Source organism: Sparus aurata, chromosome 15 (assembly GCF_900880675.1).
Source record: "Sparus aurata chromosome 15, fSpaAur1.1, whole genome shotgun sequence".
In the NCBI taxonomy this organism is placed as follows: Eukaryota; Metazoa; Chordata; class Actinopteri; order Spariformes; family Sparidae; genus Sparus; species Sparus aurata.
In genome coordinates, this window is record NC_044201.1 from 4,613,617 (window position 1) to 4,633,838 (window position 20,222).

The 20,222-nt window shown below is 40.1% G+C and overlaps 1 protein-coding gene across 3 annotated transcripts in view; it reads right to left on the bottom strand.

Annotated features, from left to right (window-relative positions):
• Positions 1-564: 564 nt before the first annotated feature.
• Positions 565-20,222, bottom strand: part of slc2a15a (solute carrier family 2 member 15a) — a 52,577-nt gene continuing 32,919 nt past the window's right edge. Inside the window, exons 8-12 of one of the 3 annotated variants that reach the window (XM_030440965.1) lie at positions 10,867-10,977; positions 10,233-10,334; positions 10,009-10,084; positions 7,496-7,623; positions 565-3,000 (exon numbers count right to left, since the gene is read on the bottom strand). In XM_030440965.1, coding sequence (XP_030296825.1) covers positions 2,746-3,000; positions 7,496-7,623; positions 10,009-10,084; positions 10,233-10,334; positions 10,867-10,977 — 672 coding nt within the window. In that variant the 3' untranslated portion in view covers positions 565-2,745. Of the gene's footprint in view, positions 3,001-3,819; positions 4,127-7,495; positions 7,624-10,008; positions 10,085-10,232; positions 10,335-10,866; positions 10,978-20,222 lie in introns of those variants that run through there. The other 2 variants (XM_030440966.1, XM_030440967.1) reach the window with 2 other exon arrangements.

Sequence of the window (20,222 nt, forward strand, 5' to 3'; positions counted from 1 at the left end):
TACTGGTTTGTTATTTGTTTTGTATTTGGTTTGTACTTTGTTTAATTTTGTTTGCAGAGTACTTCAATTTTGTTGCCAGCTGTTTTGCCTGCCTTCTGTTGTGTTCTGTCTGCTGGGGAACCGCAATTTTTAGTTAAACTCAAGTTCACACATAATAATGTCGATCATATGGCAACACAGTCTATGGTGTGTAACAGAGAAAAAGCATACACTGCAGTTCAGAAGGTGTTGGCAACTCCAGGATGACTATCTCTCCAGTAGCACAACTGGAGAGATGGTGAATAGCCATTAAAACCCACTATGAGCAGTGCAATATTATTTAATTTATGTAGTTTTCTTTCAACGAATGCGTATACATATTTCAATCAATCAAAAAAAAAAATGGATCTTTGCTGTTGTGCATAACACATAGCACACTTAACTGCACAACTCAGATTGTACAGAGTACTGCACTGATATAGTTTGACTGTGTATAAAAAAGCTGGTAGGGGGATTTTTACTTAAAAATCAAACACTATTAATAAGTAATATTACTTGAGAATAAAAAGATAGTCAACACATGTATAAATATTGGGATGTCATATTATAGATGATTTTTAATTGCAATATACAAAAGGTTAAGAGCATATTCATAAAAGGTTAGTTTTAGTCAGACATGTTTACTGCACAGACACAATTGCATTTCCCACAAGCCGCTGTGTTGATGTCAACTATTTCTGTATTTCTCTATTTTGTTGAGTCTACCATAAGGTTAGTACCCTGACATGTTTGTTAACTTGGTTTGTGTTACTGCAGTGATGTACAACATCTATGTACACAACCTAAGCAATAGCATTCAACAATGGATAAAGTTTCATGGTGGCTTGAAACCAGTGGTTCCTGTTATATTACAAGACATTCTAAAATTAATATGATTTTTTTTTTTTTTTATGAAAGTGCTATAATGCACATCCCAACCCCCACCCAAATAAGCCCATTGTTTAGTGTCTGGTCATGAAAAGCTGCTGTTCAAAACCCTCAAGGTCATGGTGTTCTTAAAGGAAAACCAAATGTATTACAAATTGAATTTTATTTTCGTAAACTGTAACAGCACTCTCTCACTCCCAATGCATTAAATACAGCAACCTAGTCATTGGCCCTTTACTTCTAAGTTTGACCTTGTAGTTTCAACCCTCTAGAATCATTTCTTGAAGTCACATTCCAGTGCAGTAGTATAAAGATTATGAGAAGTCTGAGCAGGGGGTAGTTGGGATAGTTTAATGGATCATACACTGAACTTTCAACCTAGAGGCCAGGTTTTGCATCTCAAGTGTGACCAGGGTCAAGTTTGATTAGTTTCTAAGTTATGCAAAGTAGTTACCATACATCCATAAGTGACACTTCTTATGTTACCAATGTAACTTAGTTACATTACAAAAGTGACATGAGGGAACATGGTCATTTTAATAATACTTTTTGTACCTAAATCTAACCACACTGAAACATTTCAGTAACATGATTACATAAGTAATAACATGTCATAATATGTGAATTGTAAGTCAGCAGGCTATCTTTTGAAAGTCTAAGTGGACGTAGTATATAATGTAGTATTGCAAACTTGACCTTGGCACTGTTCACGTGCAAAACTACTCTAAAGGGTAGGTAGAGTGGCATAGTTTGTAGCTTGAGTCCAATGACAAAGCACATCCATTACAGTTTACAGATGGAAGCAGTTGCCAAAGTAGAAAAGAGTTGTCTTATTGTTGCTTTACCCGTTTGATCAATTTTTAGTGATGTCTGAGAGATCTGGACAGTTCTGGTCTGTGAGATCTGGACAATCACTTTGGTTATTGTGAACTTATTACTACTGATGAAAAAAAATGGTCAAGGGTACAAATTAAAAGCCAAAGTGTAATAAAACATTCCCAACCAACTGACCAACCAAATTGCCACCAAGCCTAATTCCAAAAAAGTTTTGAAAAAATAAATTAAACAGAGCATGATAATTTACCCTAATCCTAACCCTAACCTAACCCATTTTTTTGGAATTGGACATTTCACAGGTTCAGACACAAGCTCACCACTTTGCCAAACACATAATGTATAAAAGGACAATACAACATAGGCACAGGAACACTTTGATATGAGTAGATAAAGATAAAGGCATAATCCTACATTACATCCTACATCCTTCATTACTTACAATCTTGATAATAACACTGTACTCTCCAAAGTTATTGCTGAGATCTGGGAATATGTAAGTCACACCAATACACAAAACCAACAGTTTATTGTGACTGTCTAAACCACTTTATTTGGTGAAACTCAAAATGTGAACATCTTAAATGCTGAACAAGAAAACTGTTCATGTTTATCTATGGAAGGGGAAACAAGAAGTGTGTCAGTAAAGGATTTAGATTTTGACTTCAAACAAGTTTAACCAACCATTTGTATAGGTTTGTTTCCAACTTGTCTGATTGTCTCACTGTTACTGTGGTCTCAGATCTCAGTGATCACCTTGGTGAATACAACGTTATTAGAATTGATAAGAATGGACAAACCCATTAAAAAGAGACCCAACTTTAAATGAATTGGAATTTCCTTTAATGGCTCAAACAGACTGAAACATTAAATCGGTAAGAAGTTCAAATACTAGATCTGTACTGTGTATTTGACGTTTGGTTAATCTGACAGCATCAAAACAGTAGAAGGGAACAGAGGAAGTAATTAATGAATTTCTAGTCCCAGTCAAAAGCTGAAGCTCAGTTAAGGTACAGAAGAAGAGCTGTCAAACTCCAGTGAAGTATGGTCAACACCACCATAGCCATTCATCTTCTTCAGCTTCAGCTGGTCCCCATGTGTCAGGCCCTGGGTCTCCAAAACTGCCTCCTTTTTAGAAAACATCCTGCTGATCTCCATGAAAGTCTTATTTTTAGTCTCAGGGATAATGAAATGGACATAGGTGGCCACGGACAGGCAAACGGTGGCAAACACCAAGTAGCAGTAAGACCCCGCTGACATCTGATGGTTGGAAGTGGAAGATGGATGGAGGGTCATTGGAAGAATGAGAGGGGATAGAAAAACATAGATTGAGACTGAAGGTCTGAGAATTGGATAACACCATGATTTCTTTCTAGAACTCACATTACATTGCAAATTGTCATGACAGAAGTGACTGATGAATTGTCAATCCAAAAAGGAACTTTTGAATAAAAAAAATAAAGGGGAATCAAAACAGTGATCAAATCTGAAGGAAAGGGTTATGAATGTATGCTGTCACAGATTAATAGACAAACACATATTCAAAGACGATCAACATCCAGGTTGTAATCATGACTGGGGAACTTTTATGAAAGCTCAATTTGTCGAACTTTGTCCAACAGACTCAACTAAGCACCATTGTTCAAGTTCAGTGAACACCATTTGAATAGATACAGATTAGTGCTATGTTACATGTACTCACTTGACCCTGTTGGGTTGTCCTGTGATGTGAGCATCTAGTATGACATAAAAATGGCATTTTTACCTTGTAAATATGCATACTCCGATTGATCAGCCAATTGTCTGAACTGTACTGTATTCTTTTCATTTACAAACCTGACTGAACAGGACACTTTCCTGAGAAAATAGAATTAACATTTAGCTTGTGAATTTGTTTTTTGAAAACAGCTCTCATAGGGTTCTCATTAGCTCAGTTGGTAGAGCGGGCATCCTATGTACAAAGACTCTGTCCTCACTGCAGCAGCCTGGAATCAAGAAGAATGATTGCGACCTTTCTCTCCTGATCCACGGACTACCATCCATCCATCACTATTACTCATAAAAGGGAAACACGGCAGGTGCATCTAGCATCGAAATTTAATTGAAGATGACACATTAATTGGTTGATTGCATGTCATGCCAAAAACAGTAATACAGTATGACTAATTTAGAGACTAAGGGGCCTTCTCATGACTCTAATTTGTGCCTCCTCATCTCCTTTGTCCTCCGCCTCCCTGCCTTTGACCTGGACAATTTAAACTAAGTGCACCATATTGAAGGATGTCTCCATTCCTAAAATGCTGCCCGAGGGGAGAGGAAAGAAGAGGCTTTCTGAAGGAGCTATGAGCGAGGATGCGCAGGTCCATTGGAGTAGTTTTCTTGTAACCTGTGACAAACAAGGACAAGTGGAATGTACAAACTCTAGTGGAAGTAGGAATCTTGAAATGTGTTCCTTTTAATAAATTAGTAGTATTAGTTATTTTAGACCATATGCATAGTCAAACCTTCTACCCTACACTGTTTGTACAGTTACTTTTAGCAAACATTTTTTCAAGACATTTAACCTTGATAGAACATGTATCATATAATGCCATGTTGTGAATTTAATTAAAACTAAATTTATAAATTGTCATGCACTCTAGTTTATGTACTATAGATCTTTTAAAGTGTAAGATAGTTGATCATTACGTCTCTTTCTCAACTTGATAAATTCTGACACTTTTGAATGAGCCTCAATAATCTTACAAATTGGACTTTCACATAGGGGCCCTTTTAAGGACCTCTCCACACAACACTGGCGCTCATTGTCTGACTGTGTGAAGGTCAGGAAGACAGTCCTGTGGGCTCACTCATAACATATATAATATATTAATGAGGGAAGAAACGTAACATGTCACAAGTTCTGCTTCGAGTTCCACTATTCAGTTTGATTTAGGTTAGAGTACCAGATATCAAATTTGCGGATCAAGACTGGTCAAGAAAATGTGACGCCACACCATGAGAACAATTAAGAGAGACACATCGAAGACAACCATTACAAAAGAGAAACAGGGGCACCTTGTGATTGTGGCCTAAGGGGTTAAGATGTATTTCATATAACTGTAATGTCCTTGGTTTGATCTGTGTGGCATGTCTATGTCTCAATAAAAATAAAGGGAAGAAGGAAAACACACCACTTGTGAGATGATGGCTTGCAGGAAGACATAAAAAAGTAGAAAGTGATGCAGTCATAACCAGTGTTGGGCACGTTTAAAAAGTAATTAGTTATAGTTACTGGTTACTTCTCCCAAAAACTGAGTTAGTAACGGAATTACTCCACTATAAAAGTAATTAGTTACCAGGAAAAGTAACTATTGCGTTACTTATTTCTTCACCCTTTTGAGCTCAGCAGTCATTTTAGCGTACTCGGCATCTACATATGTAGGCCTGTTTAGAAAATGTCTTTCTGCATGGCGGACCGGCACCTGCTCGCCCCGATATTTTGCCAATGAGTGCTCTGAAGGAGCCTGAGTCAACTGCTGATAACAGGAGCAAGTTCTCAACAACATACCTGTCTATCATTGCATTCAGTTCAGTCTGTGTCAAGTTTTTGTGAAGCTGTTAGTGGAGCTCACGTTAGCCACACCTGGCCTGCTATCATCATCAACAGCGTCAGCAACGGAGTTTTTGGCCAGTGTTAGTTTTGTAGAAGCGTGTGCCAGTGTGAGATGCTACATTAGATCAGAGTTGCTTACAACGGACGTGGACAAAGGAGATTAAAGTAGTGTCTGTACTTCCACTTTGAAAACGTCAGCTTTCCCTCCGGACTCGCCATTGCTGCAGCTCACCTCTGCTAGTTTGTGTGTATGAGGTAGTGTTGTGTCGATCGCGAACGTGTTGTTCAAACGAACGAATCTTTTGAGTGAACGAAGTGAACGGAATCCCTTCATGAACTGATTCGTTCCTTTCTCAGTTTAGTTGAGCTCAGCCGCGGGCATACCGGCCGGGAGTGGAACTGCCGCGACTCACACAGAGAACTGTGAGGACGTGATTCACGTTCGCGCTGTGATTCGTTCATGATTCGCGAACCTACTCCACACAGAGAACTGTCGCTGAGGACGTGATGATTCTCGTTCAATTACTGTGCTGAAAGTGGCGCTGTGTCATTCACTAAGGGCAGAGGAGTTGATTCACGTTCAGTAACCGTACTGTTAAAATTAGCGCTGTGTCGCTAACATCCGTGTAGCATCATGTTAAGTGATTTTACTGCACAGTAAAAGTCACTCACGTTCGCGAACGTGATTCTCTCAGGTCGTTCATTGAACGACCTGCTGAGGCCGTCAATCACGTTCGCGCCGTGAATCACGTTCGAGTGATAGCACGAACGTGATTCACGTCCTCAACAGGTCGTTCGCGAACGAGGGATGCCAGGACGTGAATCACGTTCATGTACTGTGCTGAAAGTGGCGCTGTGTCACTCACTCACTCACTCAGGGCAGAGGAGTTGATTCACGTTCAGTAACCATACTGCTAAAATTAGCACTGTATTGCTAGCATCATGTTAAGTGATTTTACTGTGCACAGAGGACACTTTCACCGTGTAATAATTTTAGTGCATGTATACCACTCAAAGCAGCGCTGCGTCTCCCGCGAATGACTGTGTACTATAGTCCATGAACGCACCGTCCCTCAGTAAGTGAACGTGAACCTCAGGGCTGAATCATGAACTGAATGACGGATCGTTAGGCTGCTTATCAGTTCAGGGAGTTGGAGAGCACTGAACGATTTGGTGAATGAATCTTTTGAACAAATCATTTTAATGAACGGATTCTTGAGATTCAGTACAGTAAAAAGAGCTGCCGTTCCCATCACTAGTATGAGGCTGCTGTTTGCGTGTATGGTTTGTGTCTAAACCGAACACTGCCACTGATTGGCTTAAGAACTCTCACTCAATGTTAACAAGCCAATCATCATCACTTATGCGGTTGTCTCGCCCCTCCCTCCTCCCTCACTGGAGGAAAAAAAACAAAAAAAAACAGCTTTGCAGCTCCGGTGGCTGAGCGCCGAGTCGGATGACAACAGCTTCAATGATCAGCTTCAGTTTGTAACGCGCCACATTTAATAGTCGGTAATGGTAACGGCGTTGTAACGATAGAAATAGTAATTAGTTAGATAACCCGTTACTGAAAAAAAAAACGCTGTTATTCCCAACACTGGTCATAACAGATGACATTATTTATCCTGCAAGGCAGGTAGTCTCTGATTTTACACTAGATGCAAATAGGGCAAACACACTTACTAGGACTTTACATCCTTTCTGAATGTCTCATAGTTTTGTTTGTCACCACTGCAAGACAACATGTCAGAATCCGATTTTGTGCTGATAATTCTTGTAGCACACTTTCTATTGCAGTGTGTGACTGAAAAAACAACAGAAGAGTGAAACTTTGATAGGAGCAAGAATGCGACTGTTACTGTCAGAGGCATAAAGAGGTGAGATGAAGGTTTTAAACTGCCCATTTTAAATATAATTTGATCTTTCAATCTGCTCTGTGATGATTAAGTTAAAGAGAACATTACAGGTTTTCAGATGTAACAAACAGTCACTTTTGGGAGCTAACTGAGAACAAGACTGTGGATTGGAACCACCAACAAAGTCATTGATCAGATTTATCAGTTCTGATCACATAGGTTTTGATTGGGAGCCTGAGTATCAACGGTATTAACAATTAGGACAGAGAAATAACAGCACAGGGCAGCACAGAGTAGCTTTCACCTGTAAGAAGGGGAAGACAAAGCCCACTGTGAAGTTGGACAGCCAGTTGAGTGATCCTCCTACAATGTAGGCGGCTGGACGGTGGGACTGTTTAAACAGCTCTGCTGTGATCAGGAAAGGAACCCCAGCTGGAAAAGGATTATAGCAAAAGATATTAAAAATCAATATAAATCAGTCACACACTTTCAGTTCATTAAAGGAAAAGCTGCTAGCAATTTGGTAATGCATTTCCACTAGGTTGGGCTGTTCGTGAGAGACAAAGAACAATGCAAATCTGTTCAGCAGAGGCTGAGATATCCTGACCTTTAGTAACTTTTCTAGATAAAATATCAAAAACTCTTGATCCTGAATTTGCCATAATTCAACTTCAAAGAGATCAAGACCAACACATCCCATTTTAAATGCAGACATAATAAATTGTAATACATTTGTAGTGGGCGGCTGTGGCTCAGGGGTACAGCCAGCGTCTTGTTGTTGGAAAGTCGCTGTTTGATTCCCCTGGTCTGCATGTTGAAGTGTCTTTGGGCAAGATACTGAAACTCAAACTGCTCCTGATGTTCTGGTCAGCAACCTGCATGGCAGCCACCGCAAACAGTGTATGTATGTATGAATTACTGTAAGTAGCTTTGGACAAATGCGTCTGCTAAATGTAAATGTAGTCTACGATCACAAATTGAGATAAACCTGGTGACAACTTGTACAAAGTATCACAAACATAAGTTGCAACTTTAAGCAGTTGCTTAATAAATGGATTACAATCAATTGCATTGTTTGTTGACAGTTGAAAAACTAATGAAAAAAGTTTTATTAACTATAATTTAACCATATATTAATGATGGTGTTTATATCATGTTAAACTGATGTTAATGTGTAAAAGCAGTGAAGGACCCATTAAGAGATTCATTATGGCCGCAACAAAGGCTCGTCTCTGTACCACCTTTTGTTTGTCCATACTGAACCTTGCAGTGCTGGCATAATGATGCTCCAGTGTGTAATTTCATACAGAATGCCTGCATTGCAGAACCAAAAGAGGAGTTACGGTACAAATCATAATACTGAGATCTGTGGGTTTTTTTTTTTTTTTTTTTTATGCGTTTCCCCTGGTTTCCACCTGTACATCTAAATGACTGTTTATAATCACGGATGCTGTTATAATGTGTTTGGAATGAGATACTGACCCACCATACATCATGACAAAGTTAAGTATTTTGCTCTAAATTACATCACACAATCAGCATCAGTAAATAGTGGATTTTCACTGTACTATCATGGTATCTCTCCATTCAGGTAGAGTCAGACAGAGTCAATTTATAAACCCAGTATTGACATTTCTGCCTCCAAAACAGTACAATGGACAATAATGGAATGCAATAACTGGCATTCTAAAATCAGTTGTGGTGCAAAGACACACATTGTACAAGGTGTTTCATATATTTATCATTCTAAAACAACTCAAATAACCGTTTATTTATTTTAGTGACTAGATTCAAGGGACATCTCTGAAAAAAAGATGTGCATTGAACATAAAAAGTGATGTAGACATTTAATGAAAACTACCTTTGAAGTAATTCAATTAAACTTGCAAGTGTCACACAGCGGTGAGGTTGTCTCGTCTTGGGTGTTTTGTCTCGTGTACTTCCTGTTTTATTTTGAAAATCTAACTCCCCTCTCGTTTCAGGTCACTTGACCTTCCTCATGTGTCCCTGGTCTGACGTCATCCCTGATCCCTGATTGTTTCCACCTGTTCCCCATTACCCTTCTGTGTATTTAAGTCTACGTCTCCCCTTGTCTTGTGCCAAAGTGTTTCATCTGTCGTTCACCTAAGCCCTTCGTCACAGCCTCGTCTTGTTAAGTATCCGCCTTGTCTAGTATCAGTTTTGAAGTTCATTGGTTTTTGTTTCTGTAATTTATTGTGCCTCGAGAAGAGTGATTTTTTGTTGTAACCTTGTGATAGTGTAGCTTAGCTCACAGTTTTCTGTTTAGCCTTTTGCTTTCCTCCCTTTTGGAGCAATTTTGAGTTCTTTAGTTATTCTAGTTTAGTCAGTTTTTTCATAGCCGTGTTTTCCTCCTTGAGAGTGTTTTGTGTTGTAATTTTTAAGTTTTGAGATTTGTCAGGTTTAGTTTTGTGTCCTCCGAATTCTCGTTGAGATCCCACCGTTGGTGTGGTTTTATTTTCTCCTTTTTTTCCTTTTGTTTTTTGCTTCGCCTTGCAGGTATAGTCAGGTTCAGGTTTTATATAGCCTTAGCCCATCACTCTGTCTTGTTGCCTGAAATTTCAGAATAAAAGCCTTTTGAATTTTGATTCTGCCCTGCATCTGAGTCCTCCTTTTAGTCCAGGCCTGACAGCAAGTGATTCAGTGAGTGGATTCTCACTGACATACAGTGTATCAAGTATTAGAGAGCAGCAGGATGTTAGGTCTTCATCATCATAGTGGTGAATGAGGAGTGTGTTTTTTTTTTTTTTGTAATTTGGCTGAACTTTCTCCTTTAATATATTGTATAAAGTAACTTGCCTGGACCGATACAGAATCCAGCGATGATCCCGACCACACAGCAGACACTAATGTAGCGCATGACTGATAAATGAGCCTGCGGGGAGAAAAAAATAGTATAACATGAAGAGGTCATTGCTCTGCTCATTGCCTCTTTTACCACAACCATATCTCCCTGCACAGGAATGGTTTGAGTTACAATACTTTTAGGGAACACACGCGCGCACACACACACACACACACACCTGTAGAATTAGGGTTAATGTGATTCCAGCACTGCAGATCCCCATCATTGCAAAACCCCCGATCATGAGAGGCCTCCTGCCCAGCTTCTCTATGGTGAAGCACTACAAGAGGAGACACAGACGTTATGTCAGACACTTTTAAATGAATGCAGATGCAAGAACATAAACCTCAGTGAGCTTTAATGTTGCAAAAGAAATCTGGAAACACATGTAGTTTCTTTCTCTCAGAGATTGAAATAGATCAGTTTGATCAGTCAGCCAGTGTCAGTAACCCCGACTCCAAAATCATCCACTCACAGACTTTACATTTACAATCTAAATTGCACTATAAATCCACACTGTGAAGGCAGTTTTCATCAAGAAACAAATTCAGCATATTGCTCCCAATAAAGCTGTCATTATGAGTCATTTGCATATGCACCAGCATTAGAAGTGTTAGTTGGTGTATGTTTTAGTTTTGGACAGAGCCCAGTACCGTGCTTAACAGTAGCTTTGTAACACACAGATATGAGATTCCTCCAAATCGTCTCACCTTATTTGTAATGACTCAATTCTAAACAATGTTCTGGACACAACTCCGACAAAAAATGACACCATGTAAAGTATAATTGCACCTTTCCACTTTGCACTTTACCCCAATGAGTCCAGCGATGATCTCTATGATTCCTGTTCCTGCTGTGGTATACTGGATCTCTGGTGCTGGGATACCAGCATTCTGAAAGATGTCATTGGTGTAGAACCAGATCTGTGGTGGAAAAATAAGCACAGTTATCAGTGAGGTGAAATTCATTTTTACTGTCTTGCTTTTTTAACGCTTTGATGCACATTCTGCATACCCCTTCTATTGGGCAACATGGGTCAAAAGTGACCGGCATGCATTACTCATATACATATATGGTTAAGTGCTACATCTTTCAAAGCATTTTTTCAGGTGTAAAGCTAGGCAAGGCAAATTCTAAAGAACGTGCAGTTGTGAATGCTGGCTGTTGAAAAGCTGATGCCAAATGCACATGGCTGGATATCCACCAGTGAATCTCTCAGCCAGCCCAGAGTATTCACCAGTGTTCTTGTTGTTGCTGTGTACATTCTCCCAGATGCAAACTAAAAAAAATGCACTAAAGGAATTGAATGATGTCATCAGCAGCAACATGACTTCAAAACCAGGTGGAATATTATTTGTAGCTGGTGGTTTTAATCAAACAGGCCTCAGAACTGCTTTACCTTAATTCCACCAGCATGTGCAGATCCCCACCAGGGGGAGAAATGTCCTGGACCATGTGTATACCAATATTCCCAGCAGCTACAAAGCTCTCCCACATCCTCATTTTGGCCAATGAGATCACATTTCTCTGGTTTTCTGCCCACTTACTGTAAATTGATATAGAGGGTCAAACCAGTTAAAAAGTTAAAACTGTTAAAGTGTGGACTGTTTTGAGTCCACACCAGCAAATGTTCAGCGATGCTGCCACTAAGGATAAAGACATCGGTCTTGAGTCATATACATCTTCAGTAATCATATATCAGTAAATGTGTCAATGATGTGGTGATCATAAAGACAGTAAGATCATTCCCCAACCAGAAGGCCTGGATGAAGTGAGGGCTATATCCTGAGTCAAAAAGCCGAAATTTACATTTATGAAATGTATTGCGGGACGTAGTTTACAGCAATACATGAATTTATACTGTTACAACAAAGCTGGCTAACGTTACCACTAGATTAGCTCTAGATACTACACTCGTAAAAACGACAACAAACGTCTTAGATCACGCATCCATTTCAGCTGTGTGTATCAGCCCAACCGACCTGCAACGATGCATCGGTAATATCCTCTGTCATTATGAATGATTCAGTTTCTTAGAACAAAACATCCATCACAATCACTGTGACTTTGCTGTAACGCTAGCTCTGTAGCACCGTGGGTAATATCTATAGCTGGGAAATTGCAGTGCAACAGCAGCATTACACACAGTGACAATAGTGCAGTCTTTGCATGTTTAGCCTATGTCACAGACATCACGGTAAAACAGTTAGCTTACAACGTAAGATATATATAGACGTTTCCAAAACAAATCTACACGCGCCGGCCAGACAAACGTCTTCACGACAGTGGGCGCTAGGGCTCATGGGAAATGCGGTCTTCATTCCGTCAAAACACCACCGCTTTCGTCCACCAGGGCCGCCAAAATCAACACCAAGTGAAAAGTCTGTACAGGGGCTTTAACAATTGAACAGTTTTACATGTACTTTTTTTTCTCCCTCTTAACTCCCCCACTTTTCTTGTTCAGTGAGATAATTGAGCTCTAGCTTGTCCTGACAGAACTTTAAATCTGGGCTGGAATGGTGTCAGGGTCATTCTCACACACATGTGCAGGTGCTTATTGGTGAGTCTGGAATGATATTTAGTTTTAATCATGTTCATTGTGGAGAAAGCTCACTTGCAGCTTTATGTGGAGCCAAACTTGGTCAAGATGTACAGGGCAACTTTCCTCAAACCTGGGAAAGCTGTCTTCAAAGACCATTTGGAGCCAGAAAGTGGTGGGGTCAGCTCTTCCAAAATGTTTTCGCTGTCCACTTTTCTCTTCTTAGAGAGCGCCATGTGTAGTTATTTTTCTCTGTCTCTGGCTCACCCGTCTCTCTGTCTTCTCTCCCTATATCGCTTACTCCTCATTCTGTTTGTTGATCGCTTCTCCCCTTTTTCATCTGTCTGTATTCAGAGTTGCCTGGAATGCACAAATTTGATTGGCTGATTAGCATCACATGGAATGGCTTAACTCATAAGCAATTGGTCAGTTGATTTCCTGAGCCACTTAACCATTACCATAGAGTCTGAAAAGCTGGGCCAGTCAAAATAAAATCGCCCTGTCAAAGTTATAAATACCTAAATAATTTTTGAAATGTAGGTCTGTATAAGATGGCGTCTGGCTGTTCACCTGTTTGTGACCTATGGTGTAGAGGGCTGATCATTCAGCATGTTTTTGAACCACATGGCTCTCTCTTGGTGGGGATTCCAGCATGGAAATGTGTGCCAGGGGCAGACTTGCCAAGAGTGGGCATCTTTGCAATGGCTGCCAAAAGGTTTTTGTTTAAATTATTGTATACTAGTGCAGTGCCCGTAGGAAGCATGTATTCCAATAGAAAAGTGGGAGGTTAAGTAGCTTTTTCATGGATGGCCAAATGAGGCTGTGTTTGAAGGTGGGACGTCAGGGTTATAATTGGCTGTTTTTGACAATTTTTTATTATACCATTATATTTCACCTTTAAAACTATTTACCTTGCCTTACTTGGTGTAATTATTTTCAGCACAACCTCACATGTGTGACTGTACAGTTATTTTTTCATTTTAACATACTATATTAACACTATGGACCTAAAATCACAAAATAACATAAAATCAGAGTAGAAAAAGTTAGTTTTCTTACTGTGAAAACCACAAATATGTTTAATGAACCAATTGCATTAGTTATAATGCAAATATAAATTGTTGTTTGTTAAATTGGTGCATAAGTTTTTGAAATTTACAAAGTTATGTGTAACTATTTGCATTTAAATGCAGGCAATGCCTCAGGCTCAGGGCTCAGCTCATTCCTGCCTGTTCCACATTCAGCAGTCTCCTCCTTGTTTTGACTCACAACACAAAAAAAACGACTCCACTTCTGACTAAACACACTACACCAAACACTACATAACACACTAACTATACACTCCAAACACGAACATCCACAGATGTCCGATTCCACTTTGTTGTCCGCGCGTCTCCGGATCTCCGCAGACCCGAACAGACTCGGTCCGGACTCGTTTAATCTCATTAATCCACAACAGTCAGTTTAGATGCACAGAACAGAACAGAACGGAACCGAACCGCCAGCAAAATCCCGGTCCAGCTCGCACCGCTGCAGGTATAAATCCGCTTGTTTCTTCAGGTATGTCGTGGGCTTGAGCTCTGCAGTGATTGGCTCTGGTGCACAGGTGGCCACGGTGTGCAGTGATTGGCTCTGGTGCGCACATGACTGTGGTGGCTCCAGTGTGCTTGCGGAATTTGTAAAGCATTTATGAAATAATTTATTCATGGTATCATTGCAGTCCAAGTAAATGCTTAGTTGCACACCATTGAACCACGCAGCAGCCATGTTGAAAGTCTCAGGTCAGTCTGATCCTGATCCGCAGAGATATTTGAGGCACAGACACATACACACACACACAGACAGACAGAGAATCCTTGCTTTTATAGAGAGATTGGCATGTTGATAGATGCATCTGGCTGCCTTGTTTAACAGAGGTAGGTGGAGACTGGGCGGGGAAAGGAGGCCTGGCATTCACAGGCTGGAACAGTACTGTGGAGCAGAGAGAAGGCCAGTGGCCTGGATTTTACAGCAAATCGTATGGTTCCAGTGATCGTCACCAGTACAGTACGGACCAGTTTAGGTGAATTTTGGTTGGCTGATGTGGAGCACGGCGTGGCTTAAGAAGGCTTTATGATACAGTTAGAATATGTTTCTTCACCAATTAGGGTTGCCAATGAAATCTAAATAAGCTTCAAGTTCTTGCCTTCTTTCAGGGAAAACGGAGCAGATTACATTGCATTAGACGCAGAAAGCAACAATAAAAGCAGTTGTCCCTTCTGTAATTGTACATTCTGTCTTGACAGGCGATAGTGACTCACTCTAGCCTCTCCAGCCTCTCAGGTCAGCCCTTCTTGTAATAATACATCCTGGCCTAAGAGGCGATAATGACTGTTGTCTTTAGGGTACCACAGGTGAACATGAATAAGTCGAACCGGTTTGAGAGAATGACAACCGCAGAGAAATCAATAGCCTCAGTTAGTTATTTAGTAAACACAAAGATGCAAAAGCTTCAGAACAACAACTTTTAACATAATCTTTAACAATAGTTCCTGAAAAGAAACCACGTCCGTGGCAGAGGAAAGAGGTGATATAAAAAGAAGCTAGACAAGAATACATTTTGCAGGGGCTTGCCAACACTGGAGACAGCTGTGGGCAGGTAAAAAGTTGACCTTAAAAAGTTTCTTTAGACTGGTAAGTAACAAGGTCGGCTGTTTGCTGAAACAGTAATTTAGTTTAACAAATGACAACAGAAACTGTAACAGTTAGTATGTTTACAGTCAAATCACACTATGTACACCAATATCCCAAGTGAGGATTACAAGATAGTAGTCCTTTTTTGACCATCTGTATTCTTGCTCTGCTGCCAGTTATTAGTTGCCTTTATTTATAACAGATGACTGTAAATTGCAATCGTATGGACCCAGCAGTAGACAGACAATTATCATTCTTTTCATCATATTGTAACAACTTGGCAATACAGTTACGAGATGACTTAAGATTTGAGGTTGCGGAAAATTCGCACACATTTTTTGAGGATATTTCAAGGTTTATTACGCATACACATATTTGTACCTTATAAATTGTGTGTCCTGAAAAAAAACACATGTGGTTGTCTGATGAACACATTTTTACTTTGCACTCCATGTTTTCGCTATGTGACAATATAAAAATTATTAGATTTGAACACAAGTATTCCTTACTTTCTTCCTGAAAGAGGGCAGATGGGACTGTGATGTATGTATTATGGGTCGGGGAGAACGGGGTAAGATGAGCCACCCCCTCTATCTGGGTAACCGTAAAAAAAAAAAAAGTCTTCATGTGACTACCAATTAACGAAGTGTAGTTCACATTACTGAAGCAATGTTGAGTTCAAGCACATGGAGAGACAGGTAATCAAACTAGAGCAATAAAAAAAAAAAGATTCACCATGTCTTTAAAGTTATGAATCATGTTAATTTATGTCAGTGTAAGCTACAAAACAATGTCATAAACATAGCATAATTGTTGATCTGAGCAACTGTGTGAAACAGTTGACAAAATGGAGGTTGTGGGGTAAAATAAGCCACTGGGGTGGGGGCAAGTTGAGTCAGTGGCTCAATTAACCCCCAAAGATTTAATTCTGCTAAACCTACATATACAACGTTATCTGTGTATTCAAATATCATTTTCTGATACTTAAGATTAGATATAATGGCAAGGACATACCAAAGAAATATAATTAAGGCCTCAGCTTCCTTGGATGATCTTAAGAGAGCAACAAGGCAAGTGTCACGGGGAGGTCCATTCGGTCTGTGGCAAAAGGGCAACAACATCGACAGAATGACACTGAAGAGATTTATTGATAAAACAGCTATGTGTCACCAGAGAACATAATCCCTTTCCCAAAAGTATCATCTGCAAGGGAAAAGAAAAGGCATAAGAGGGTCAAAACAAGAATCTTGAATGACACGTCTGCGAAAATTGCCATAGAGAAAGCACACCACGAAAGACTGCAAAAGCTCTGTTGGCTCCAAAAAAAGCCAACGGTGAAGCAATTTGTGAAAGAAGGGAAGAAAAATAGCAGAAAGCAAAGAATTGAAGAGGAAATCAGCTCAGATGAGAGTGACACTATACTGTTTTTCTAAATGACTGCACAGATGGTAAAAGTCTGAAAGAATGAAGCGATGAAGCTTTGACAACCCTTGCTGTAGGTGATTTTGTCTTGGTTAAATTTGCTGGTAAGGCTTAAGCAGGGGTGTAGTGGTCAGGGGACGCGGGGGAACGGCGTTCCCCCAGTCTTTTTGGCGAGATTTTTATTTTTTTTTTTTGGCAAGAATTTTTCTTTTATTTGTCTAATACATTTTTTTTAAATATTGCCTTTGTAATCATTTTCGCTATAGTATAGCTTCGAATAATGTAATAAAACATACTGCAATTCACAAATATTAATAAAACATTTATTGTGTCACTGCGGGCGCGGTCACGGCAGGATTTGAAGTCTGTGTGAGGTTGCAGTGCCTATATGAGAGAGGAGAGAAGCAGCGCCGTCTCCTATTTGCAATGCCATACGTCTATACTTCAAGCATTCATGCAATTATTAGGACAATAATTCGTCACTTTTTGCCGTGGGGCCAAAATGTGCATAATTTTGAATCTGTGTGTCGAGAAGCGCCGTGTGTGTGTGTGTGTGTGCAGGGCCGTAGTCACCATTGAGGACACCGAGGTCATGTCCTCGGTATTTTTTTCCTTAAGTTTCTTTTCATTAAAACCGAAAGTAAATACGGTCGCGATGTGACTGCAGGTCTATTTTTAGATCGGCAATTAAATGGATCAGAGCACAGATGCAACGTAGTGGTAAGAGGCTGCATCAATCCAAGTTATCATTTGATGCAGCAAGAAAGGCAGAGGATGATCAGGCAAAGAGGAGGAAGGTGAGAATTGTAATAAGCTAAGAGAATGAGAAAAATAGTGAACTAGCCTACAGATGCAACAGATAGCCAATAGAGATGCTAACCTGTAACCTACTGTAAATGTAGCCGAGGCGAACAAAATGAAAGGACATGCAATGAATCAGAATATTTTAAGGCCATGTTCAGTCACAGTATGAATTATCCATCAATAATATTATTTGGATGTTTGGATGGATAAGTAATAATGTGACTAAACATGGCATTAAAATATTAGGTCATGAATCAGTAGTATACTTAGACTTACTTGATACTTGATTTTAAAAATTCAACAGAGAATGAGACAGGAGAGAGATGAAGAGGTTGAAGGGACAGAGACAGGAGGAGAGGAGAGAGTCACTGCTCTGATGAAGAAAAAGGTAAGCTATGGTATTACTGTACTTATTGTTACCTATATGCGTTCTTCATTTATCAACAGTTTTGAGTCAACTGATTTGATGTGGGTTAAATGTGTATTCAATGAATTCAGAATCATTGCAGAAAAGAACTCCACCTTTATCATCTCTCTCTCTCTCTCTCAATCACCATAGCTTATACCAAACACTTAATGTATACAGTTACAGATCATCTTAGTTGTAGTTTTTGGTGAGGCAGCAACACCACACACACACACACAAATAATTCAGTTACAGTTTTATATATATATATATATATTAATTTTACGATTACAGCAACACACTGATACAAAGACACACACTGAACAGTTTTGCCTATGTTTATGTTGTGTGTGTGAGAGAGAGAAGGAGAGCCGTCTACTTGCAACGATATATGGCTCAAGCATTTACAACTTGGGTCTATCCGGGTGACCTAATTCAAATAACGTGTTTTTTTTTTTTTTTTTTTTGGGGGGGGGGGGGGTGCGAGTTCCCCCAGTGATAAAATCCCCACTACACCACTGGGCTTAAGTATAAACCTAGATTACCCCTAGATTCCACCAGATACGTGTCCGCTGCGCTACGTCTCCTCCACGCCACCGGAACTGATAGGTTTCACTTTTAAGGGCCATCCACATGGAAACGCTTTTTCGTGTAAACGCACATGTTTTGCATCGTTTTGGCCGATCGTCAGCAGCAGTTTGACCTCATTATCGGTCCACACAAACGATTCTGGTTTCCTTGCACTAGACATTTTCGTCTTCTTGTTGCTTAGTTTGGTTTCTCCTTCTACTGTCCGTTTGTTTACAGCGTGCAATCTTTATGCGCATGCGCCGTCTCCTCTTCACCGATTTTGGTGAATTTCAAGCGCCATCTATAGGCCTGGGATATGAACTACAGCGCGTTGACTCTTTTACAGCCGATCTGTTTGGACGTAAATTTTCTTGAAAGATGCCAAAAGATTGTTTTGGTACGTGTGGACATGGTCTTAGTCTATGTGTTAACTTCCACCAGGTCTACTGCGCTGCGTATCTGCTCTGTATCAGCTCCGGCAGTCTGGAGCCCTCCGGCACAAATATGCTGGACTTCTATTTTATAATATTTAATAACAATTCAAAATAACAAAAGGCAGTACAGGCCAGGACCAGGCCACAGGGGAAAAAAAATCAAACAAGAAAGTCCAAAAAATCCTCGCAAAAGTACAGGTAGGGCTCAGGCGAAACTCTGGTGTCAGACAGGCAAAAGTTGTCAATAAACAGGCAGGCAGTGTAAGGCTCAGCAGAGGTACAGTCAGGGTTGAGGCAAAATCCAGGAGTCGAACACAGGCAGAGGTCAGTACACGGCAGGGAGGGAGAACACAGGCAGCAGTACAGAGGACTAGGCAAGACTCACGTGGTTGAACAGAAACAGGTTGGCAATGGATAGGCAGACAGAGCAAAGGTATCCAAGGCCGTCAGGCAAAAATCCAGATCAAAAAAAAAAAAGGTCAGAAGGTTGAAAAAAAATCCAAAAAATAGCAATACTTGGGCAGGAGACTCCCGGAAACAGATGCGATAATCTGATGAAGACTGTCAGTCCTTTGAGTGTCTTTAAAGCCCAGGCTGACAGGAGAGTAGAATCAGGTGTGGAGCAGCAGGTAACTGGGGATTGGATTCCTCACTTGTCATTCAGCCAGGAGGCAGGGCAGAGGGGAAAACCTGGCATGGATCATGCCAGGTCACCGACTAAGGAGGGCGAGTCCTAGGCCGTAACGTGACAATAGTACTACTTATGCCTAAATGGCTCAATTTACCCAATGCCTAGTCTCATTTTACCCGTACCTTGGGGCAAGTTGAGCCATCGGACATTTTTTTTTGATGGGTCATTGTTCTAATACCATAACTGGATAACTAGGTTTACTTTCCATGGGTACACAATAACCTGAGATATATATAATAACTACTATTTAAAGCTAATGCACTTTTATTTTTCATTGAAATCATCAAATTTAAAAAGTGGCTCATGTTACCCCGTTTTCCCTACTGACATCTGATAATGAATAATACATAATGAATTAATTCTATCTGTAATATTAAAATGTATCATCCCACTCATCATATCTTACATGTACAGAGGGCTTTACAAAAAGCATTCAAAACACTAGTGATCACACTGTACATATCTTAGCCTGATCATGCCACAATTTAACACTTAATGATAAACACAGCTCTAACATGTTCTAATAACATCTAAACTAAAGTAATTGCTTTGTCACACTTTTGTCACTTTAGGACCAGAATTACAGTCCAGCCACCCACAGTGATGTGTAGCTGGTCTCATCCACTAGG